Source organism: Carcharhinus amblyrhynchos, unplaced genomic scaffold (assembly GCF_965287045.1).
Source record: "Carcharhinus amblyrhynchos unplaced genomic scaffold, sCarAmb.v2.hapA chromosome_147, whole genome shotgun sequence".
Lineage (NCBI taxonomy): Eukaryota > Metazoa > Chordata > Chondrichthyes > Carcharhiniformes > Carcharhinidae > Carcharhinus > Carcharhinus amblyrhynchos.
Window position 1 is genome coordinate 407,280 of NW_027649887.1, and position 25,721 is coordinate 433,000.

Consider the following 25,721-nt stretch of genomic DNA (forward strand, 5'->3'; position numbering starts at 1 on the left):
TCATGTCTACATTGACTCTCTGATAGGATCTAGGTGAGATGCTGTATCCTGTATTTACCCGACTAATACCCCTGGCCTATAAGTCTTGGCAATTTCGAATGGCCAATCCACCTGACCTACATATCTTGAGGCATTAAGGGGTAATTTAGGAAGGCCAATCCATATAACCTGCACATCTTTGGAGAGTGGAAGAAAGCCAGAACACCCAGAGGAAACCCACACAGACACGGGGAGAACATCAGGTGCCACAGACAGTCACCCAAGGCCAGAATCAAACTCAGGTCCCTGGCGCTGTGAGGCAGCAGTGCTAATCACTGTGCCACCATGCTGCCCCTTTATAATGAATAACAACTGCATAGTTTAGGGACCACAGGCTTGCAAGAAGAACATAGTTTCTCTTTCATAATTAAAAGGCAGTTTCTGGCTGGTTTAGAAAGAAGCATAACGTCTCTCTCTCTAAGAGGTGCCTGAATATATCAGGGCAGGCAACCTAACTGCAGACAATTTCGCCTCTGTTTTGCTATCTGTTTTTGAAGTGATAGTTAAGTCTGAATGAGTAATATTGCTTGAATTCAAACTCACAGGGAGTGGCAGCAGTTAAGAATTGCATCTTGCCATGCTTATGTATTGTTCAACTGTTAAATATTAAGCTAATCCATTTGCTTTAGTTAAACTCTGTCAGTAAATAACGTTTGTTTGTTTTGAGAACAGCTTCCTAGTGTGTCAGTCGAATCTTACCTGGAGTGAAACATTCTCTCCTCACCTTAATGCAAAAGCTAATGTCAAAATGCAACTTAAAATAGCAAATTTTTGGTGTCTAGTATGACTTCATAATGTACTGTTATAATCCAGGTCAGAAACTCCAGAGTGTTTTATGAAGTCTAACTGGATGAGAAGATTTGCAATTTGAATTTGGCTGGATAAGCATGAGATGTTTCAATTCAGGGATGATTCAAATGACCCACTAGGGAGCTTTTATCAAACAAAACATATTTAAGGATACGGCTAAAATATAACAATAACTTTACCAAGTACAAACATGATATTGTATGACCATTAACAACAATATGAAATGTTCCAACCAAACATATCTCCTTCAAATGTACCTTTGCCGCAAATTTAGCACAGGGAACAAGAATGCTGACCTGATGCTGGAACTGAGTGGTTTGTTCAGAGAAGTGAAACTCTGACTTCCAATCTTGTAACTTCCATGAAACCTCGGGGTAGAGATAATGCCACTGCTGGCCTCGAGCTTCTCCCAGCTTCAAGAGACAGACACACACTAGTTACCAGATGGCAACGAGCAGAAGCAGAACTCTGACACGAGGAAGGCAAGAAAACATGTTTCCAGTTAACCAGCAGAATTTACAACACCAGGGAGTGAGAGAAAGAAAATCCGCTTTCAGCTTAAAGCAACAACACTTTCTAAACTAAAAACAACAGTTAACAACCCAAAACTGAAAGCAAGAACTCGTGTCGCTGACCATCATCCTTACTCAAATAATTCAGGGTCATAAAAAGTCCCGGACACTGCCTGAGGCCCAGTGTAAAATACAGGAAACCCCAGTTAAAACATTAATAAAAAATATCTCTTGACAGACATCTCAGGGCCTGCTATAACTGCAGAGAACATGATTATAAATACTTTTCTTAAAGGCACACAATATCGTGGGGTCTGAATGCATATGAACTAGTGTCTGATGCCTACAGGCAGAAGTTTAGAAATTTAAAGAAGGAACCCCGTCTTAGAGAGTTTAAAGGTTTAAAGTTTATTTATTAGCATCATAAATAGGATCACATTACCACTGCAATGAAGTTACTGTGAGAATTCCCTGATCCCCACACACAGGCGCCAGTTTTGGGGACACTGAGGGAGAATTTAGCACGGCCAATGCACCTAACCAGCACATCTTTCAGACTGTGGGAGGAAGCCGGAGCACCCAGAGAAAACCCACACAGACACGGGGAGAACATGCAGACTCCACACAGACAGTGACCCAAGCTGTGAATTGATCCCAGGTCTATGGTGTTGTAAGGCAGTAGTGCTAACCATTGTGCAAGCCCTAGCTGGCATAAGGGTGGGGTAAGAAATCTACCTTCAGTGACACAATGAATATTTTGCTACTATGCCGCCCTGAGAGAATCGAACAAAACAACTTTGACAGATGGAGAAGAACATTGAAAATAAACCAGATGTTTGGTGCTCCTCGGGAAACGATTATTGCGGAAGAAATCAAAAGTTCACTTCCCAAAGTAGTGAGGACTCATGTGGAAGCACGGACAGTTAAAACTGCAGGGTTAGCAGCAGGGCTGGCAGATGATGTTAAATTGGTTGAAAAATCAAGTATTTTTTTGTCATCAATTTCAATTTGTGACAGATATAATCTGGAGAAAAGAGAAATCCACAGGTGGTGAAAGAAAAAGGGAACACGTGGGAGAGAGAAATGCTAGTGTACCTCAGACTAAAATGGAACAATATGAGGTTGGAAGAGAAATAAGAAATTTTCATTGCAATAAGTTCAGACACACATGCTCACAGTGTTAATGGCTTGAGAAAACCACTGTGAAGGCAAACATGGTAAAACAAGATAAGGCATTGGGGTTTGTGAAAGTGGCAAAGTGAACTATAGTGGAAACTAATGCAAAATAATGTCCAGCCTGTAGGTTGATAAGCAAATATCAGGACTCATTATATATTTGACTGATGTAGGTAAGGTTTTCTCCAGGAGCAGTAGGCAAGGGAGTTAACATAGGAACATAGGAATTATGAGTGAAAGTATGTAATTCAACCCCCCAAAGCCCACTTCACCATTCTATATGATCATGGTTGATCTCCATCTCACCCAAACTCCCCTTCCCTGACTTTCCCCCACAGCCCGTTAACCCGCTTTTGATCACATATTTATCTATCTCATTCTTGATTCCATTGATTGACTGTACATCCACTGCACTCTGGGGCAGTGAGCTGGATAAATTAACAGCCCTCTGTGAGAGGTAGTTGTTCCTTATCGCTGACTCGAACCACCCTCCTCGTTCTCCACGACTGTGATTTATTGTCCTAGACTGATCAGAAGGGGGAACATGTCATTGACATTTACTTTTTTCAATCCCATTGAGTATTTCATACACCTCAATCAAATTCCCCTCCATTCTTGTGAACTCCACCATGTACCACTCAAGCTATTCAATCACCCCTCATATGACAGCCCCTTCAAACCTGGAAACAAGGTTTTAAATACATTGGAACAAGTGAATCATTAATGGTGAGAGTTAAGAAGTTGTGTGGTTTGGAAGGAATATTGCCAGAAAAGATCAGAAGAGGTGGTTGTGGATTCAGGCACATTAGCAACATTTAAGAAACATCTGGATGAATACAAGAATGGGGAGGGAATAGAGGGATGTGGTCTGAGTAAAGGCAGAAGGTTTTTTTGAGTTTAGGAAGGGCATCATGATTGGCAGGGTTTTGGAGAGACAAAAGGCCTGTTCTGGCCCTGTACTTTTCTTTGGTTTTTGTTCTTTTGTGCAAAGTTACAGTTTGCAACATGAGGAGAAATCAAACAGTAAAGATGAGGAGATGCAGTTATCCGAGTTTTTCACTCTGTGTTCAATAAAGACCAAGAACAGATGGAGGACAAAGTGAATATTCTTCACTCAGGAAAGGTGTCAGGATAACAACCAAAAGATATAGGGTAAAAGCAGTTGTATCAGAGAGCATGTACTGAAGAAGAATCTGAGTGTATACTGGAGGATTATCACATTAAAAATGATGTCTTAATGAAGGAAGTGGATATGTTTATGTATTCAGGTTGATGAAAAGTGGGCAGAAATTCATCAAGTTCTATTGCAGGTCGATTATAGAAAGCAGGTGTTACTGATAGCATATGGGATACCCATAGGGTGTCATTTAGAATTCAGGAAAAGACAAACATATTTTTTGTTGTCCTGCCTGCATAGAGACCTTTTATATGGACCTTTCCCATACCTTTTCCATTCCCTGCAAGGTAATATGAAATCCTCAAGTGGTAAACAAACCAACACCCTTAATATCCATTCTGGCATTTGAGGAACCTTTTACAAGCATCCTAATTGACTGTGTAGGCCCCCTCCCTATGTACATCCAGAGACGCACAAAGTGTTAGAGTCGTGGCATCAAACTTTGAAGACTGAGTTTGAATGCTGGATTATCCAGAGGATTGGGATAATGGAATTCCATTTCTCCTTTATCAATTTGGGATGACCTAACTAATCAAAGAAATTTAGTCCATTTGAATTAATGTTTGGTGATGAGGTATGAGAACCATTTAGATTGGTCAATTTAGATTGGAAATTGGTGAATGAGTGTTCTGAGACTACATTTCAGGACTTTGTGTCAAATTTCAGTGAGAGATTAACTCAGGTTACATGCCAAGCCCTGCTCCCCCACACCCCACAGCCTGATTTTGTCTCCCCCCCCCATCCATTCATGGGTCATCCCGAACCACCATCCCCATTCCGCCCCATTGCAATCTCCAGTCTCCCCCCGGAAGTGACCGTTTCACTCACCTTGCTGCATGCAGATCCACTCCGCAGGCCCAACCAGCACCTTCCCCCCCACTCCCCGCATCTCCCCCACCACCGGCTCACACCACCCTCCTCCCCCCACCCCCCACCCCCCACCGGCTCACACCACCCTCCTCCCCCCACCCCCCCGCCACTCCGATTGTTGGCCTTCCTCCAGCCCCAACCAATCCCTTTGCAGAGTGGCAGTGGGGGGCTCCCACCCACACTGATTGCCCAACACCCCGCTTCCTAGGCCCTGTCCCCTAGGCCCCTCTCGCAATATGTTCCGGCCCCTTGACACTGCCCGTGCCTGATGGACAGTGCCAATGCGCCCCTCGGGCATGGGCACTCTCCCTGCTGGGCAGTGCCAAGGGCCACAGGCTGGCATTGCCACAGTGCCTATGGCCAGGAGACACAACCACCCTGCTACCTGACCCCTTGTGTGGGTAACAATTACCCCCCTCCCTTCTTGTCAGCGGGGTCAGGCCACTAGCTCCCCCGGAGTGAGGAGTTCCTGTAATCCCGCTGGAATGGAGCACCCTGACGGGGTGGGTGATGTTAGCGGGCCCAGAGAATTCAGTCCCGGAAACACTAGTATTATTTAAACAGTATATAAAATACTATTTAACGCTAGCCCTGCTTCCCAGCTCATTTCCGATGCCAAGGAAACGAGGGAGAAATAAGTGCAGTGAGAATGCTCACGGAGATCCTACAATCGGCTGACGTACAAATCTCCCCGCTGGCTGTGCTAAAAGATTTGTACAGCCCACATTTCAGAAGCTGTTGTGGGGAGAAGTTCGGAATATCAACAGGTCAGCCACATCACTGGGGGTGTGTAGAACCCCAAAAGGTCAGCAGGAATTACAGCAGCAAATATTTAGATAGTTCACAGAGGTGTGTAAGAATAATACGAGGGGATTCCAACTTTCCCAACATAAATTGGGATAGTCATAGCATTAAGAATTTAGAGGGGAAAGATTTCTTGAAATGTATCCGAGGGTTTTTTGTATCAATCTGGAGAAAGCCCAACAAGGGACAGAGCAGTGCTGGATCTGCTTCTGGGGAATGAAGCCAGGCAAGTGTTCAATGTGGGGGAGCACTTCACTGATAGCGATCACAACACAGTACAGTTCAAATGTGGACAGGACAACAGATGGTCTACAGCCATCTTTGGATTGGGGGAGAGCAGAATTAAAATGAGAGAGGATCTGGCCAAAGCGAACTGGGAACAATTCCTTTTGAGAAAGTCTACAGCAGAGCAGTTGGGGAGGTTGGGGTGGGGGGTGGTGGGGGGGAAAGGGGGTGGGGAGCATTCAAATAGTCATTAGTCAGTTTAAATGGAAGATTGAACAAAAACTAACTGATTCGATCTTACAAATGCTTCTTCAGAAGGGTGTTGGTCCACTTCAATCCTTCTGTGCTTTTGTGGGATACTGAACAAATCATATTTTTAACAAATAAAGCTGCTCCATTGTCAGAGTTACTGCACAAAAGTGCTCTGTGGCTGTGGACTGAGCAGCACACGTAGAACATAGAACATTACAGCGCAGTACAGGCCCTTCAGCCCTCGATGTTGTGCTGACCAGTGGAACCAATCTAATGACCCTCTAACCTAAACTATTCCAATGTTATCCATATGCCTATCCACTGACCATTTGAACACCCTTAAAGTTGGCGAGTGGATAGTGATAGCCTTTTTCCTCGGATGGAGAAAGCTAGCACGAGGGGGCATGGCTTTAAATTAAGGGGGGGTAGCTACAGGACGGATGTCAGGGGTAGGTTCTTTACCCAGCGGGTGGTGAGGGATTGGAATGCCCTGCCTGCTGCTGTTGTAAATGCGTCTAGTTTGGGGGCGTTTAAGAGATCTCTGGATAGGTTTATGGACGAAAAGGGATTGGTATAGGCTAGTGGGTCATTGTTTTTGTAACTGGTCGGCGCAACATCGTGGGCCGAAGGGCCTGTTCTGCGCTGTAATGTTCTATGTTCTATGTTCTATATGAGTCCACAACTGCTGCAGGCAGGGCATTCCACGCCCTTACTACCCTCTGAGTAAAGAACCTACCTCTGACATCCATCCTATAATTACCACCCCTTAATTTAAAGCCACGTCCCCTCGTGTTAGCCATCACCATCCGAGGTAAAAGACTCTCACAGTCCACCCTATCCAATCCTCTGATCATCTTGTATGCCTCAATCAGGTCACCTCGTAACCTTCTTCTCTCCAATGAAAATAACCTCAAGTCCCTCAGCCTTTCCTCATAAAACCTTCCCACCATACCAGGCAACATCCTGGTAAACCTCCTCTGCACCCTTTCCAATGCCTCCACATCTTTCTTATAATGCGGCGACCAGAACCGTACGCAATACTCCAAGTGCGGCCGCACCAGAGTTTTGTACAGCTGCAACATGACCTCACGGCTCCGAAACTCAATCCCTCTACCAATAAAAGCTAACACACCGTACGCCTTCTTAACAACCTTATCAACCTGGGTGCCAACTTTCAGGGAGCTATGCACATGTACCCCGAGATCTCTCTGCTTGTCAACACTACTAAGAGTCCTTCCATTAGCCCTATATTCTGTACTCCTGTTACTCTTACCAAAGTGAATCACCTCACACTTTTCCGTATTAAACTCCATTTGCCACCTCTCAGCCCAGCTCTGCAGCTTATCTATGCCCCTCTGCAAACTGTAACATCCATCCTCACTGTCTACAACTCCTCCAACTTTAGTGTCATCAGCAAATTTACTAATCCATCCTTCTACACCCTCATCTAGGTCATTTATAAAAATGACAAACAGCAGTGGCCCCAAAACAGATCCTTGAGGTACACCACTAGTAATTGAACTCCCATCAACCGCGACCCTCTGTCTTCTATCAGCTAGCCAATTCCTGATCCACACAGACAGCCTCTGATTTAACCCGTGCTTTGGCTTCAGCACCAGCATTATTGCTGCCAGATCCTGATCTCCCGTTTGCATTGGAAATGGCAAAAATCGATTTCACTCTCTCAGCTGCTCTGTTACAGGAAAGGCGCAACAGACTGGGACTTGTGACTTACGCACTCGACCCCTTCCTCAAAGAATAAAGAAAAGTACAGCACAGGAACAGATCCTTTGGCTTTACTCCGAATGCAGCAGTATGAAGATGGACACTTATGGGTGAATCTAAATGTGACGGTTATATTTGGATATCTATGCATGTTTAAATGTGAGTCTGTTATACAATGGTATAACCAAAGTCATTATGCTATGATTCGCTTTACAAGAGGTTTAACAGCATGAAACATCTTAAATGAAACCTGTGTGCAATTTAAAATATGTAGAACCTTTACACCCTGAGATGGGATTGGTAGAATTCTAATTCCAATATAAATTCCTGATAAGTATGAACAGGATGTTTGCAAAGGGGTTCATTATACAGATACGCATCATCTTAAAAATCAAGTACATTAGATAGTTAAACCTACACCTTCAGCACCCCTCTTAGCACATTGTACATCTGAATCTGAATTTTACTCTGCTCCCTCATCTCCACCGATGAAATATTCCTGTCCTGTGAATGTCCTTGCACCTCAAAATGGTTTAGCAATAAATACAAACAAGATACTGTATTATAATGGTTTGTTATGAATTGGTACCAGTTGTATTCAATTTCACTAAAATTTATTTATCTGATTGCAGTCCCTCTCAACTTAGAGAATTATATTCTCATTTAATACAAAGGTTGTGAAATCAAGAAGTTACAAAGTGCAGGAATGGTTTTGTGATTCCAAAGGCCGTTAGAACAAGGACTTAATTAATGTTTTAGCAACTGCTTATCGTGCAGTATCATCCATGGTTAACACTATTGATTTGGCAAATCTAGATCTTAAACATGAACCCAGCAGGTTAAGGAAGTAATGGCTGAGGTAAATAACAATGATCAGAATGCTGCTTCATCATCACTGTTCCTACAACTTGCTTATCAATATGTGGTGACTGCATTAGGAAGGCGTGCTAAAATCATTAACCACATTATTAAAGACAAGGCAATTAATGATGGAATCCTGTGTACTGTCTATGGGAATTTGATGATAGAACAATTTGGGACACTCTAAACAGGGGAAGATTCCTCCCTGGATTACTAATGTACAATTAGATTATCTAAATTGTGGACAAAGAAATCCTAATGTGTCCTGAACGTCGGTTTTGAAGATTGACCAAGGTTTGGTTTGAGAATAATTGTGTGGAATGTTACATAAAACTTCAGGATTAATAGCAGTGACTCTAATGGATGCAGTAGGATGGAAAGTATCAGAGGTTCAGAACATTACTATCATTCTGGATGGTAATGGATCTGAGATGGTGAGATATCTGATGGTGCAGAAAGAGAAGTTTGGTGGAAATGCCAACAATCAGGAAGTATAATTGTCCAAATCCCAATATATTCAAACAAACTGGTTTCTTGTGGGTTTAAAGTTGATGAGAATTTAACCTGTGTTATGGAGACGAGGAATCTATCTGGAGATATCAGCAAAGCAGCTTGTAAAGAAGAGGGTGGATATTGTAGGCCCATTCCCATTGAACCAGGATCAGTCTGGAGGCTCTAATATCCCCCACACACTCCAGGGAAACCAGGCTGGGACAGGCTGGATGGGAATGGGGCTGAAATCCAGCAGAGAGAAGGCTGGATATTCCCTCATGGATGGGCTTTAGGTGAAGATATTGAACAATCTCACACTGCCATCAGACAGCAGTAAGTTTAGCTGCTGCTTATCAGACTGACATTGACCGGCACCAACCTGCTGAGCCCATTGCTGTGAGTTGTTCCAATCCATCCCGGGGGGGCGGGGGGGAGATTCTCTCTGTTTCATTCATAAAAACCGCCTTCCCGCCACCCGGAAATACCCGGATGGACAGCGGGAAGCGGCACTGCGCCTGCGCGCACTGGGACGTGGGCCGCGGGCGCGAAGCAGGGAGTCCACGCAGGCGCACTCGGAGCCGCGGCTGCTGTTTCCCGCTTGGCGGTGACGTTTCCGTGGGCGGGCAGTGACGTCAGTCGCGCGCAGTAACCGTTTAACGGTCACGCCACATGCGCATGAGCCGATTCTTGCGTCACGGAGTGGGCGGGTCTGTTTGTATCCTCCCTTTCCATTGGCGTATTCCGCTGTCCGTCAGGTGAAAACAGCCAATAGTGACTGGGTCGAGCAGAATAATTGACAGTCAGCCTGGCCCCGCCCACCCCGGGTGAAACTTGGTGTGAATGGCCCTCCATTGGAGACATTCCCAGGCAGCAAGGGCGGTGAGTACCGTCCCCAACATTCACACCATCCCACTCCCTCTCCCGTCCCCAACATTCACACCATCCCACTCCCTCTCCCGTCCCCAACATTCACATCATCCCACTCCCTCTCCCGTCCCCAACATTCACACCATCCCACTCCCTCTCCCGTCCCCAACATTCACATCATCCCACTCCCTCTCCCGTCCCCAACATTCACACCATCCCACTCCCTCTCCCGTCCCCAACATTCACACCATCCCACTCCCCCTCCCGTCCCCAACATTCACACCATCCCACTCCCTCTCCCGTCCCCAACATTCACACCATCCCACTCCCTCTCCCGTCCCCAACATTCACACCATCCCACTCCCTCTCCCGTCCCCAACATTCACACCATCCCACTCCCTCTCCCGTCCCCAACATTCACACCATCCCACTCCCTCTACCGTCCCCAACATTCACACCATCCCACTCTCTCTCCCGTCCCCAACATTCACACCATCCCACTCCCTCTCCCGTCCCCAACATTCACACCATCCACTCCCTCTCCCGTCCCCAACATTCACACCATCCCACTCCCTCTACCATCCCCAACATTCACACCATCCCACTCCCTCTCCCGTCCCCAACATTCACACCATCCCACTCCCTCTCCCGTCCCCAACATTCACACCATCCCACTCCCTCTCCCGTCCCCAACATTCACACCATCCCACTCCCTCTCCCGTCCCCAACATTCACACCATCCCACTCCCACTCCCATTTGGGCAGCACCACACACAGCTTCTTGTTTTTATTTCAAAAATATATTCATAAAAATCTCAAATAAACCATTGCAAATCTACATGTCTTTCAATTGCAAACAGTGCAGAATTAAAACTATTTACACTTCTATACAAACTACAGTCATTTCAAAACTTATAACTATATACACGCCTCAATAAATGACTGTGTGCCGTTACTGCTCAGATTGGCCACACGGTTACACAGGTCGAGGGTGATCTGCAGTTCCCGGGCCCTCGGTCTGCCTCCGTTAAAAGGCCTTTCCCAAACCATTTGTTTCTTCCAAAAATATACATTACTCACAAAAATCTCAAATAAACCATTGCAAATCTACATGTCTTTGTTATTTATTTCATTGGCAACTGCCCCGGGTGTTCTTGGAGCTCCTGTTCCCTGTCAATTAGGAGTGTCCCCCCTGTCAATTAGGAATGTCCCCTGTCAATTAGGAGTGTCCCCCTGTCAATTAGGAATGTCCCCTGTCAATTAGGAGTGTCCCCCTGTCAATTAGGAATGTCCCCTGTCAATTAGGAGTGTCCCCCTGTCAATTAGGAGTGTCCCCCTGTCAATTAGGAGTGCCCCCTCTCAATTAGGAGTGCCCCCTGTCAATTAGGAGTGTTCCCCTGTCAATTAGGAGTGTCCCCCGTCAATTAGGAGTGTCCCCTGTCAATTAGGAATGTCCCTCTGTCAATTAGGAGTGTCCCCCTGTCAATTAGGAGTGCCCACTGTCAATTAGGAGTGTCCCCCTGTCAATTAGGAGTGTTCCTGTCAATTAGGAGTCACCCTGTCAATTAGGGGTGCCCCCCCTGTCAATTAGGAGTGTCCCCCTGTCAATTAGGAGTGTCCCCTGTCCATTAGGAGTGTCCCCTGTCAATTAGGAGTGTCCCCCTGTCAATTAGGACTGTCCCCCTGTCAATTAGGAGTGTCCCCCCTGTCAATTAGGAGTCACCCTGTCAATTAGGAGTGACCCCCTGTCAATTAGGAGTGTGCCTCTGTCAATTAGGACTGTCCCCCTGTCAATTAGGAGTGTCCCCTGTCAATTAGGACTGTCCCCCTGTCAATTAGGACTGTCCCCCTGTCAATTAGGACTGTCCCCCTGTCAATTAGGAGTGTCCCCTGTCAATTAGGAGTGTCCCCTGTCAATTAGGAGTCACCCTGTCAATTAGGACTGTCCCCCTGTCAATTAGGAGTCACCCTGTCAATTAGGAGTGTCCCCCTGTCAATTAGGACTGTCCCCCTGTCAATTAGGAGTGTCCCCCTGTCAATTAGGAGTACCGGTGTGAGTGAAGACATTGGCAGCTGAGACCTTCTGACGAGAAGCTGGGAATTGTGTGGGAGAATCCTCCAGACACAACCACCCCCCCCCCCCCCCCCCCACGCCTCACCCCCGTACAGCAGCAATGGCTCTCTCTCTCTCTCTCTCTCTCCAAAGGCAAGCACTCAGGTGCTGCCAATCAATCTGCAGTGCAGGTTAGGTGGATAGACCATGGTAAATTGTCCCTTAGTGTCCCAAAGATGTGTAGGTTAGGTCGATAGACCATGGTAAATTGTCCCTTACTGTCCCAAAGATGTGTAGGTTAGGTCGATAGACTATGGTAAATTGTCCCTTACTGTCCCAAAGATGTGTAGGTTAGGTCGATAGACCATGGTAAATTGTCCCTTACTGTCCCAAAGATGTGTAGGTTAGGTGGATAGACAATGCTAAATTGTCCCGTAGTGTCCAAAGATGTGTAGGTTAGAATGATTATCCCTGGTAAATGCGCGGGGTTAGAGTGGGGTCTGCTAGAGAGTTGGTACAGACTTGATGGGTTGAATGGCCTCCTTTTGTCCTACTGGAGCACCCTGGAGAAAACCCATGGAGACACTGGGGAAATGTGCAAACTCCACACAGTCACCCAAGACTGGAATTGAACCTGGGTCCCTGGCGTTGTGAGGCAGCAGTGCTAACTACTGTTCCAGCCAAATCTGCCTTTTTCCTTAAGCAAGGTTTCCCTCCCACTGGTGTGAGTGACAACATTGGCAGCTGAGTCTCTGATCACAAAAATACAGAGAAGTAAAAGTGGGAGGCTAACCTGGAATGTGTTTGAATATAACCAAGAGGTGATAAAGGCATGAAAGAGTGTTTCTGTGGCAGATAAACTAAGGCAGGGACTGAGGAGGGAGATGTTACACTCTTTGTAATGACTATTTTGAAATGTCTGTTATGTCCCTTTGAATGTTTTGAAGCACTCGGAGTGCAACATGATCTGTGCAGAAAACCTGAATATTATTGCACTCAATGTATGTCCATTTTCGAATGTTTGTGATGTCTTTTTAGATATTTGAGGAATAAAGTCTATTTCTGTAAAACAATGAGAGATGTTACTGAGGTGGGAACAGGCTGTCTTACTGATGATCCAGAGATGTGGTTGGAAACTCATTTCAGGGTCATATATAACACCAAGTTTACAGCCTGATTCACACTGACAGGGAGTTAGTTGCTGTGTTTTATGAAGAGTTAGACAATGATACAGTCTGTGTGTTGTGAGTGACACATATTTTAACTTTTGATAGTGGATTGAATATATTATGGAAATGAGAGTTTACAAATCTGATGGTTTCAATGTTCCATTTGGAAAAATAATCTGTTTTTGTATATTTAATTTGGTGTATAATTGTAGGGGAATTAATTACAAAAATGTAAATAACAGAATCGATAAATGAGAGATGCAGCCTGTGAGCGTGATGTGTATCTGTGGTATTGGCAGCTGAGTTTCTGTGTGTTTGTCAGTGAGATTATACTCTTAGGGATCATTTCTATAGTGTTTTCCTAGAGAAATGTGTTTCTACAGTGTGTGGTCTCCCAATCCATGAGGAGGATTTCTAGTGCTCTCTTCTGAGCAGGAAGCTGGCACTGAGTGTTACTTTTAGTAACTGCTCAGTGTCATTGATGAGTGTTCCTTTTAGTAACTGCTCAGTGTCATTGATGAGTGTTCCTTCTCTCTCTTGTAGAGAGTTGGAGGAAGGGAACACAGTCTGAGTGGATTGTCTGTAAAATTAACAAAAGGAGAAGTTTGATTTGGAGTTGTGTGTATGGATTGTTACAGTGCGCAAAGAGTTGTGTCTGTGCTCCTTCTGAAACACGTGTCCCTTTTAATTGTGTTTTCCCACACCTTGTATGCTGTGGTCTTTCAAATATTGATCTTAATTCTTAAGGTTCCGATTTGATTTGATTTATTATTGTCACATGTATTAGTATACAGTGAAAAGTATTGTTTCTTGTCCATTATACAGGCAAAGCATACCGTTCATAGAGAAGGAAACCAGAGAGTGCAGAATGTAGTGTTACAGTTATAGCTAGGGTGTAGAGAAAGACCAACTTAGTGCGAGGTAGGTCCATTCAAAAGTCTGACAGCAGCAGGGAAGAAGCTGTTCTTGAGTCGGTTGGTACGGGACCTCAGACTTTTGTATCTTTTTCCTGACAGAAGATGGAAGAGAGAATGTCCGGGGTCATGGGGTCCTTAAATAGTATTATACAGTGAAGAATATTGTTTCCTGTGTGTTATAGAGACAAAGCATACCGTTCATAGAAAGGAAAGGAGAGGTTACAGAATGTAGTGTTACAGTCACAACTAGCATGTAAAGAAAGATCAACTTAATATGAGGTAGGTCCATTGTGTGTGACTTCAGACTTTTGTATCTTTTTCCCAACGGAACAAGGTGGAAGAGAGAATGTCCAGGGTGTATGTTGTCCTTGATTATCCCAGCTGCTTTTCTGAAGCAGTGGGAAGTGTAGACAGAGTTAATGGGTGGGAGGCTGGTTTGCAGAATGGACTGAGCTACATTCACAACTCTTTGTAATTCCTTTGGTTTTGGACAGAGCAGGAGCCCAGACCAAGTTGTGATACAACCAGAAAGGATGCTTTCTACAGTGCACCTGTAAAAGCTGGTGAGAGTCACAGCGGACATGGCAAATTTCCTTCGCCTCCTGAGAAAGTAGAGGCATTGGTGGGGCTTTCTTAACCATGGCAACGGTGTGAAGGGACTAGGACAGTGAAAATGTATTTCCTCTAATCCTGTCTAAATTTCCTGCTACTTACCTTAAATCTATGCCCCCTAGTTATTAACCTTGTTTACTAAAGGGAAAAGTTCCTTCCTGCCCACCCAATCAATGTCCCTCAGACTTTTGTACACCTTAACCTTGTCGACCATAACCATTCAACCATGGATCCCAAACACAATAGTGGCACGTTGGCACGGTGGTTAGCACTGATCACAGTTTGATCCACCCACTGTTAACCAGGATTTCCATTCTGTATACCCACTGCCACCAACAGTATGTGTCACACACAGCAGCCCCCACTGGCACAGATAGACTGAAAATGAAGGCCAGAGTTCACATTGTGAATGCCCCCAACAAAACAACTTCCACAAAATTTTATAGACAATCCACTCAGACTGTGCTCCCTTCCTCCACCTCTCTACAAGAGAGAGAAGGAATACTCATCAATGACACTGAGCAGTTACTCGGTTTCAGGGTTCAGGGACTGGGGTCGGTACTCGGGGTCAGGGTTCAGGGACTGGGGTCTGTACTCGGGGTCAGGGTTCAGGGACTGGGGTCGGTACTCGGGGTCAGGGTTCAGGGACTGGGGTCGGTACTCGGGGTCAGGGTTCAGGGACTGGGGTCTGTACTCGGGGTCAGGGTTCAGGGACTGGGGTCGGTACTCGGGGTCAGGGTTCAGGGACTGGGGTCTGTACTCGGGGTCAGGGTTCAGGGACTGGGGTCTGTACTCGGGGTCAGGGTTCAGGGACTGGGGTCTGTACTCGGGGTCAGGGTTCAGGGACTGGGGTCTGTACTCGGGGTCAGGGTTCAGGGACTGGGGTCTGTACTCGGGGTCAGGGTTCAGGGACTGGGGTCTGTACTCGGGGTCAGGGTTCAGGGACTGGGGTCTGTTCTCGGGGTCAGGGTTCAGGGACTGGGGTCTGTACTCGGGGTCAGGGTTCAGGGACTGCGGTCTGTACTCGGGGTCAGGGTTCAGGGACTAGGGTCTGTACTCGGGGTCAGGGTTCAGGGACTGGGGTCTGTTCTCGGGGTCAGGGTTCAGGGACTGGGGTCTGTACTCGGGGTCAGGGTTCAGGGACTGGGGTCTGTACTCGGGGTCAGGGTTCAGGGACTGGGGTCTGTACTCGGGGTCAGGGTTCAGGGACTGGGGTCTGTTCTCGGGGTCAGGGTTCAGGGACTGGGGTCTGTTCTCGGGGTCAGGGTTCAGGGACTGGGGTCTGTACTCGGGGTCAGGGTTCAGGGACTGGGGTCTGTACTCGGGGTCAGGGTTCAGGGACTGGGGTCTGTACTCGGGGTCAGGGTTCAGGGACTGGGGTCTGTACTCGGGGTCAGGGTTCAGGGACTGGGGTCTGTTCTCGGGGTCAGGGTTCAGGGACTGGGGTCTGTACTCGGGGTCAGGGTTCAAGGACACAGTTCATTTCCATATTTTTTTCTTGTCTGTACTGTTGGGATTCCATGAATTAATCGTTTGAATAGATTGCCCACCTCTTAACAGTTTGAACTGACTTTAAACACAACAAGCCATAAATCTGCTTTGTTCCACGACAAAGACGTGTTGTGGTAACAGTTTGTTCAGTGGCTGGAATTAAAGCAACCCCCCATGGACCCTCAGTGAATCACCAGAGGGTTTGCAGTTTGATATATCTGGGAGCTTCCATCTGACTCTGCCTGTGGATTTAGTGCTTCCTCATGGGAAGTGGGTTGAGGATCGAAGCAAAATGCTGGAGTATCACAGATCAGTGACTTCCACAGAGAACCCAAGCTCCGTGCGGAACTTCTTGACGCGGCTGAAGATACGGTTTGTTTTTACGGACATACAGAAAATATACTATCCTCTTCTGGCTGCTTTCGGTGTTCCTTGTAAGTGACACTTCTTCCCTGTTATTTCTGTAACTCGTATTTCAATATATCAGAGCTGGGTACAGTTGGTGAGCCCGGGTAACCCACACTATCATGTTGTAATGGATCTTTTCAATTGCATGGTTATTGTTATTATTTCTCAGCTTGTCATTGCTGTTAGTCCATCAGTTCAGTTTAGAAGGATGAGAGGGGATTGATTTGATTTGAATTATTATTGTCACGGTGAAAAGTATTGTTTCTTGTGTGCTATCAAGAAAAAGCAGACTGTTCATACAGAAGGAAAGGAGAGAATGCACAATGTAGTGTTACAGTCATAGCCAAGGTATGGAGACACATCAACTTAACATAATGTAGGTCTATTCAAAAGTCTGATGGTGGCAGGGAAGAAGCTATTCTTCAATCAGTTGGTACATGACCTCAGATTTCTGTATCTTTTTTTCCCGATGGAAGATGTTGGAAGAGAGAATGTCCGGGGGTGGGGTGGGGTGGGTGCGTGACGTGGAGTCCTGGGTTAAGCTGGCTGCTTTCCCAAGGCAGCAGGAAGAGTAGACAGAGTCAACTGATGAGAGGTTGATTTTCGTGATGGATTGGGCTACATTCACAACCTTTTGTAGTTTCTTGTGGTCTTGGGCAGAGCAGGAGCCCATATCAAGCTGTGATACAACTAGAAAGAATGAATGCTTTCTATGATGCATCTGTAAAAGATGGTGAGATTCGTAGCTGACATTCCAAATTTCCTTCATCTTCTAAGAAAATAAATGATTGGCAGGTTTTGTTAACTATTGTATTGTCATGGGGGATAGGACAGATTGTTGGGGATCTGAAGCTCTTGACCATTTCTACTTTGTCACCATTGATGTAATCAGGGGCAAGTCCTCCACTACCCTTCCTGAATTCGATGACTATCTCCTTCATTTTGTTGACACTGAGGGAGAGATTATTGACATCTCAGCAGTTCACGAGATTCTCGACCTCATTCCTATTCTCTGTATCATCGTTGTTTGATACTACACTGGTGTCATCAGTGACTTGAAAATGGAGTTGGCGTTGTTGGGGTGGGAGTGGATTTGGCAAAACAGTCAAAGGTGTTTAGGAGTGTGGTTGGGACTGAGGACACAGCCCTGTGGGGCACCGGTGTTGAGGATGAACATGGAGGATCAGTGTTCAGCCTGCCAAAAAACCTTCTTCACTGCTTTTCACATCATCAACATTGTTGAGTGACACTGTGTGTTCAACATTGTGTGTTTGCACATTCTATTAGAATTACATCAGATTAGAAAGATGTTTTTTATATCTAATGGACATTTTTTATATCTAATGGACTCTGTGCTACTGTGTTATGAGGAATTAGAGGGCCAGTTCACATTAAGTTTAAATTTAAGCTTATTTATTAATTTATTTATTAAATTGTGTCACAATTAGGCTTACATTAACACTGCAATGAAGTTACTGTGAAAATCCCCTAGTCACCACACTCTGACACCTGTTTGTTTAGATTGAGGGGAAATTCAGCACGGCCAATGCACCTAACCAGCGTGTTAATAATCAATGTAATCCAGCTAACCCTCATCTCTCTGAGGGCCCTCAACCTGCTGAATTCTCTCTCCGAGCAATCATTTAAATCTACCTCTTCGGATATTTTCATATTTATTGTGGCATTATATTCTTCTGAAATCATAAAATGACAAATATAGACATCATACTCCAATAATGCACCAAAAGTTTATTTAATAGTGTCACAAAGGATGGCATGGTGGCACAGTGGGTTAGCACTGCTGCTTCACAGCTCCTGGGACCTGGGTTTGATTCCCAGCTCGGGTCACTGTCTGTGTGGAGTTTGCACATTCTCCTTGTGTCTGCGTGGGTTTCCTCCCGATGCTCCAGTTTCCTCCCACCATTCAAAAATGTGTGGGTTAGTTTAATTGGCCGTGCTAAAAAAAAATTGCCTGTAGTGTCCTAAAAATGTCTCGGTTAGAGGGATTAATGGGTAAATATGTAGGGATATTGTGGTAGGGCCTGGGTGGGATTGTGGTCAGTACAGACTGGATGGGCCAAATGGCCTCTTTCGGTACTGTAGGATTTCTATGTTTCTATGTAACAAGTTGGCTTACATTAACAGTGCAATGAAGTTACTGTGAAAATCCCCTAGTCGCCTCAGTCTGGCGCCTGTTTGGGTAGATTGAGGGAGAGTTTGACATGGCCATTGCATCTAAGCAGCACGTCTTTCAGACTTTAGGAGGAAACTGAAGCACCGGGAGGGATCCCATACAGACACGGTGGAGAATGTGGAGCCTCCAGGCAGACAGTGAGGCGAGCCGGGAATCAAACCTGGCTCCCCAGTGCTGTGAGGGAGCAGTGATAACCACTGTGACATCCTGCTATCAGATTAATGACATTGACTAAAATTCCAAAGGGGAAATGACAATTTTCTGCTTTATGCAGCAAGCAAATAGCATCCAAGGCTAATTAAAAGTATTGAAACAGTGAGGTTGAGAACTGATTTGACTAATGATTTAAAGAGGATAACAGTGTGAGAAGAGATGGGGATGGTGGACTGAGCTGGTTAGATTTACGAGATCTATCAGAGAGAGCAGTGAATGAATACATTCCCAGCCTGCTTTACAATCAGCAATAAAATGATTTTATAGCTTTTCTTTAGCTCCTGTTAATGCTGAATACATTTTTTAACCAGGTTCAGATAATCAATGCATCTTTGGACATTAAGGGGCAATTTAGCATGGATAATCCACCTAACCAACATTTCCTTGGACCCTATGGGGAAATGTCACATGGCCAATCCACCTAACCTGCAAATCTTTATACACTAAGGGCCAATTTAGCACAACCAATCCACCTAACATGCACTCTTTGGAAACTAAGGGACAATTTTGCACAACCAATGCTCCTAACCTACACATCTTTGGAATCTAAGGGCCAATTTATCATGGCAAATCCACCCCTTGCACATTTTGTATCGTTATCAGGCACTTAGCATGGCCAAACTCCCTAATCTGCACTTCTTGGACAATAATGGTCAATTTAACATGGCCAATGCACCTAACCTACACATCTTTGGACACTAAAGGGCAATTTAACATGGCCAATCCACCTAATCTACACATCTTTGGACACTAAAGGGCAATTTAGCATGTCCAATCCACCCATTTGCTCTACAGTGCCATAGACTTTGGGTTCTGGCCTTGGGTCACTGCCTGTGTGAAGTCTGCATGTTCTCCCCTTGTCTGCATGTGTCTTCTTCCGCATGCCAAAGATTTGGCAGGTTTGGCTGATTGGCTATGCTAAATTGCCCCTTAGTGTCAGTGGGACTAGCAGGGTAAATACGTGTAGTTAAGGGGCTGGGTGTAACTGTGTCCGATGCAGGCTCAATTAGCTAAATGGTCTCCTTCTGCATTGTAGTAATTCTCTGATTCTCTGATCTATTCTCAGGTTTTATTCAGAGCAGACTCAATTATTATCCCATCTTGCAAGTATCATTAAAAATCTATCCTTGCCAAAACCAATTAGATTTCATTATGTTTTTTATTCATTCATGGCCAGCATTTATTGCCCGTCCCTAGTTACTTGAGGGCAGCTGAGAGTCAACCACATTGCTGTGGTTCCAGAGTCAGATGTAGGCCAGACCAGGTAAGGACGGCAGATTTCCTTCCTTTAAGGAACCAGATGGGTTTTTCTGACAATCGAGAATGGTTTTATGGCCACAGTGGATTTTTAATTCCAGATCTTTCTTTTTCTTGATTCTCGAACTGACATTGGTGAAACAACAGCGATGATTGAAAGCAAAATACTGCAGATGCTGGAATCTGAAATAAAAACATAAACTGCTGGAAACTCCAGGTGACCTGATAGAGGTTTACAAGATTATGAGTGGCACGGACAGTGTGGATAGTTAGAAGCTCTTTCCTGGGGTAGAAAAGAGAAATACAAGGGGACATCGGTTTAAGGTGCATGGGGAAAAGTGTAGAGGAGATGTGCGAGGTAAGTTTTTGTTTTGCAGAGGATGGTGAATGTCTGGAACTGGAATGCCTGGGTGGGAGCAGGAGTGATAGTGGCAATAAAGGATATTCTCAGCAAATACATGGATTGGATGGGAACGGAAGGATACAGAGTCTGTTAGTGCATACAGTTTTAGTTTAGAGAGGCATCACGATTGGTGGGCTGAAGGACCTATTTCTGTATTATGTTGTTCTTTGCTTTTTCTCCGTCTGACAGCATCTGTGGAGAGAGAATAGAGCCAATGTTCTGAGTCTGGATTACCTTTTATCAGAGCGATGAGATTAAGTTACTAATAACTCCATGAATGGATGCCTTTTCTCTTAATCTGCCCCAACCTCTTTACTCCCTTACAGTTAACATGGTTGTGATTCTGATCCTGTCTCGGGGGAAGTGTGGCCTATCCAAATGTGCCACCAGATACCTGGTAGCCATGGCAACAGCTGATCTCCTGGTCATCATTGTCGATCTGATATGGAGGCACATTCCCGCTGTTTACCGTCAGGAATTCAAGTTCCTGATCAATGTGCCAGTGTGCAATATCCACGCCGCACTACTTTACGCTGTTACTGACTGTTCTGTGTGGTTCACAGTTAGCTTCACATTCGATCGATATGTCACCATTTGCTGTCAGAAGCTGAGAGCCAAATACTGCTCGGAGAAAACTGCGCTTGTGGTTTTATCAACAATTACCGTGTTCTCTTCTCTAAAAAATATTTGCTGGTGTTTTATGTATACAAATAAATACTGGCTCATTAACCAGTCCTGGTTCTGTGTTGTATCACAGAGCATTGCCGAGTCAGAAGTGTGGGGTGCCATCGAATTTTTTCATTACATTTTAACACCATGTATTCCATTTGTCTTGATCTTGTTGTTCAATGCCTTAACTGTCAGGTACATTTTTCTGACTAACCGAGCCCGTAAGAAACTCCGGAGCCATATCACTGGTGAGACTCCCAGTGATCCAGAGATGGAGAGTCGCAGGAAGTCCATGATTGCCTTGTATGCTATCTCAGGGAACTTCATTCTGCTGTGGGCGGTCTACATGGTATATAATATTTATTGGCGGATGGGTTACCTGGGCTATGAGGTGGTGTATTTACATGTTTACATCCGGGAGTTGGGCTTCATGCTTCAGCTCTTGGGCTGTTGCACCAACACCTGCATTTATGCAGTTTTGCAACGCAAATTCAGAGAAGAGTTAAGGTTCCTGTTAACTTGTTCCTTTGTACAAATGAAACATATGGACAAATAAAAGAACTCCCCTCTCATTTCAATTACATCTGTGTCATTACTTTTCAATTTTGCATTGGGTTCCACGTACTGTCATGGCTATAAATGACAATAGATTCACAGAATATGATCACTACAGTGCAGAAGGCCATTTGGCCTATTGACTCTGCACCCACAGCAAGCCCACACAGTCCCTAATCCCCACCTATTTACATTTTTAATCAACTGATAATAAAGGGCAATTTGGTGTAGCCAATTAACCTAACCCACACATCTCTGGGCAATCAGCTGAAATTTAGCACGGCCAATGAACCTACCCTGCATATTTTTAAACACTAAGGAGAAGTTTATCATGTCCAATCAACCTAACCAATACATATTTGGACATTAAGGGGTAATTTAGCGTGGCTAATCCACCTAATCTACACATCTTTGGAGACTAAGGTGCAGTTCAGCATGACCCCCTCACCCCATACCAAAGAACAAAGAACAGCACAGCACGGGAAACAGGCCCTTCGGCCCTACAAGCCTGTGCCACCCATTTTAACACTCAGTGAGTGTCTTATTCACGTCTTTCGTCAATTGTCGACGATTTTGTCTACCTCTAGTGGACTCCACAATAAGGGGGGTGCAAATTTAGGGAATTGTAGGTGTGCCAGGTTAAGGGAGATCCAATTCAGAGACAATTTATTGACACCAATAAGCCTAAAAAGCACATTTTTGGGGTGTGGGAGGAAACCGGAGCACCCGGAGAAAACCCACGCAAGCACGGGGAGAATGTGCAAACTCCCACAGACACCGAGCCAAGCCGGAGATCTGACCCGGGCCCCTGTAACAGTACAGCAAACAGTGATAGTCACTGAGCTGTCGTGTTAGGCTCCAGCTTTTATACTCTATATCCCTTCCTATAAAGGCACGTATACCATAGGCCTTCTTCACCACCTTCTCCACCTTCAAGGACTTGTGAACTTGGACACCTAGGTCCCTCTGTGTTTCTATACTCTTAATAGCCCTACCATTTATTGTATAACTCCCTCCTACATTATTTCTTCCAAAATGCATCACCTCACATTTATCTGGATTAAATTCCATCTGCCATTTCTCCACCCAATTTACCAGCCTATCTATATCCCGCTGTATTGTCCAACACTGCTCCTCACTATCAGCAAGTCCAGCCACCTCCGTGTCATCTGCGGACTTGCTGATCACACCACGTACTCCCTATTCCAAATCATTTATATATATCAGAAATAGCAGAGGTCCCAGTACTGAGCCCTGCAGAACACCACTAGTCACAGACCTCCAGCTAGAAAAAGACCCTCCCACTGATACCCTCTCTCTCCTGTGACCAAGCCAGTTCTCAACCCATCTGGCCATCTGTCCATGAGCCTTAACCTTTTTCACCAAACTACCATGAGGGACTTTGTCAAACGCCTTACTGAAATCCATATAGACGACATCCACAGCTTGTCCTTCATCAACCGTTTTTGTCACTTCCTCAAAAAATTCCACCAGATTTGTAAGGCTCAACCTCCCCTTTACAAAGCCATGTTGCCTGTCACTAATCAGACTGACATGTTCTAAATGCGCATACAACCTATCTCTAAGAATCCTCTCTGACAACTTCACTACCATTGACGTCAAGCTCACCGGCCAAGAATTACCTGGGTTATCCCTGCTACCCTTTATAAACAACAGTACCACATTCACTTTCCTCCAGTCCTCAGGGATCTCACCTGTGTACAAAGAAGAGACAAAGATTTCCGTCAGAGGCCCAGCAATTTCATCTCTTGCCTCTCTAAGCAGCCTGGGATAAATGCCATCAGGCCCTGGAAATTTATCAGTTTTAATGCTACCTAAAAACTCTAACACTTCCTCCCTCGTAATGGATATTTTCTCCAATGGGTCAACAACTCCCTCAGAGACACTTCCAGACAACAAGTCCCTCTCCTTTGTGAATACCAACGCAAAGTATTCATTCAGAATCTCCCCCATTCCCTCTCCCTCTAAGCACAAATCCCCTCGTCTGTCCCTGAGGGGACCGATTTTACCCCTAGCCACCCTTTTGTTCTTAAGATAGGAGTAAAACGCCTTTGGATTCTCCTTAACCCTACCTGCCAAAGCCATCTCATGCCCCCTCTTTGCTCTCCTAACTCCCCGTTTGAGATCCCTCCTACTCTTTCTGTATTCCTCCAACACTCTCTCCGTTCCCAGTTGCCTGGACCTGACATACTCCTCTCGTTTCTTCCTGACCAAGTCCTCAATATCTCTAGTAATCCACGGTTCCCTAATCCTACCTTTCCCATCCTTCCTCCTAAGCGGCACATGCCTTTCCTGCACCCATTGCAGTTTTCCCTTGAAAGACTCCCACATCCCTAACGTGGTCTTGCCTTCCAACAGCCTATCCCAGTCTGTATCCCTAAACTCCTGCCTAATCCGGCTGTATCTAGCCTTCCCCCAATTTAGCACCCTCCCCTTAGGACAGCTCTCATCTTTTTCCATTCGTATCCTAAAGTAGACGGAGTTGTGGTCACTATTAGCCACATGTTCACCTACCGCAACCTCAACCACCTGACCCGGCTCATTGCCCAGAACTAAATCCAGTATCGCCCCCTCTCTAGTCGGGCTATCTACATACTGCTGCAAGGACCCTTCCAATACACATCTTACGAATTCCTCCCCGTCCGAACCCCCCAGCTCTAGGCACCTTCCAATCCATCCCAGGGAGATTAAAATCTCCCACTACAACAACCCTGTTCTTCCTACACTTGTCCAAAATGTCCCTACATATACCGTCTTCCACTGCCCGTGGGCTATCGGGCAGCCTATAGTTCACTCCTAGCATAGTAATGGCTCCCTTCCTATTCCTCAACTCCACCCACAGAGACTCAATTTCCAACCCCTCCATGTTATCCTCCCTCTGCACCGCTGTGATCTGCTCCCAAACTAAGAGCGCCACTCCCCCTCCTCTTTTCAACCCTCCTCTATCACACCTAAAACACTTATACCCTGGATATTTAGCTGCCAGTCCTGCCCCTCCTTTAACCACGTCTCTGTCACTGCCACCACATCTAAATTCCTCGCGAACATCAAGGCCCTAAGCTCATCCGTCTTACCCTCACCTCCCCCCCACACTCCCCCCTCCCCTCCCCCCCACACCCCCTCCCCCTCCCCCCACACTCCTCCCCCCACACTCCTCCCCCGCCACACTCCTCCCCCTCCCCCCCACACTCCTCCCCCCTACACTCCTCCCCCCCACACTCCTCCCCCTCCCCCCACACTCCTCCCCCCACACTCCTCCCCCTCCCCCCACACTCCTCCCCCCACACTCCTCCCCCTCCCCCACACTCCTCCCCCTCCCCCCACACTGCTCCCCCTCCCACAACACTCCTCCCCCCACACTCCTCCCCCTCCCCCCACACACTACTCGCCCTCCCCCAACTCCTCCCCCTACTCCCACACTCCTCCCCCCACACTCCTCCCCCTCCCCCACACTCCTCCCCCTCCCCCCACACTCCTCCCCCCACACTCCTCCACACCACACTCCTCCCCATCCCCCACACTCCTCCCCCTCCCCACACTCCTCCCCCTCCCCCACACTCCTCCCCCTCCCACCACACTCCCCCCCCCACACTCCTCCCCCCCACACTCCACCAACCCACACTCCACCCCCTCCCCACACTCCTCCCCCTCCCCCACACTCCTCCCCCTCCCCCTCCCCCCTCCCCCACACTCCTCCCCCTCCCCCCGCACTCCTCCCCCCACACTCCTCCACCCCACACTCCTCCCCCTCCCCCACACTCCTCCCCCCCACACTCCTCCCCCTCCCGCCACACTCCTCCCCCTCCCCCCACACTCCTCCCCCTTTTGATTGTCTGTGGTTGTTTTTGATTCGCCGCATGATATTCCGTTGACTATGATCCATCTGATTTAACAACACTCGACTCCAAATGCGCTCATTAATGTAAAACCCTGCGTTCTGGATAGGTAC

The 25,721-nt window shown here is 46.2% G+C and overlaps 1 protein-coding gene and 1 pseudogene across 1 annotated transcript; both read left to right on the plus strand.

Moving 5' to 3' along the window:
- The first annotated feature begins 13,355 nt into the window (after nt 1-13,355).
- LOC145338705 (small nucleolar RNA U3) lies at nt 13,356-13,608 on the plus strand (annotated as a pseudogene).
- Nucleotides 13,609-16,344: 2,736 nt separating this feature from the next.
- On the plus strand, nt 16,345-21,752 carry LOC145338704 (putative G-protein coupled receptor 139). Its single transcript, XM_080183103.1, has 2 exons — nt 16,345-16,486; nt 20,854-21,752. The coding sequence occupies exons 1-2, from the start codon at nt 16,345-16,347 to the stop codon at nt 21,750-21,752; spliced, it is 1,041 nt and encodes a 346-aa protein (XP_080039229.1).
- The last annotated feature ends 3,969 nt before the right edge of the window (nt 21,753-25,721 follow it).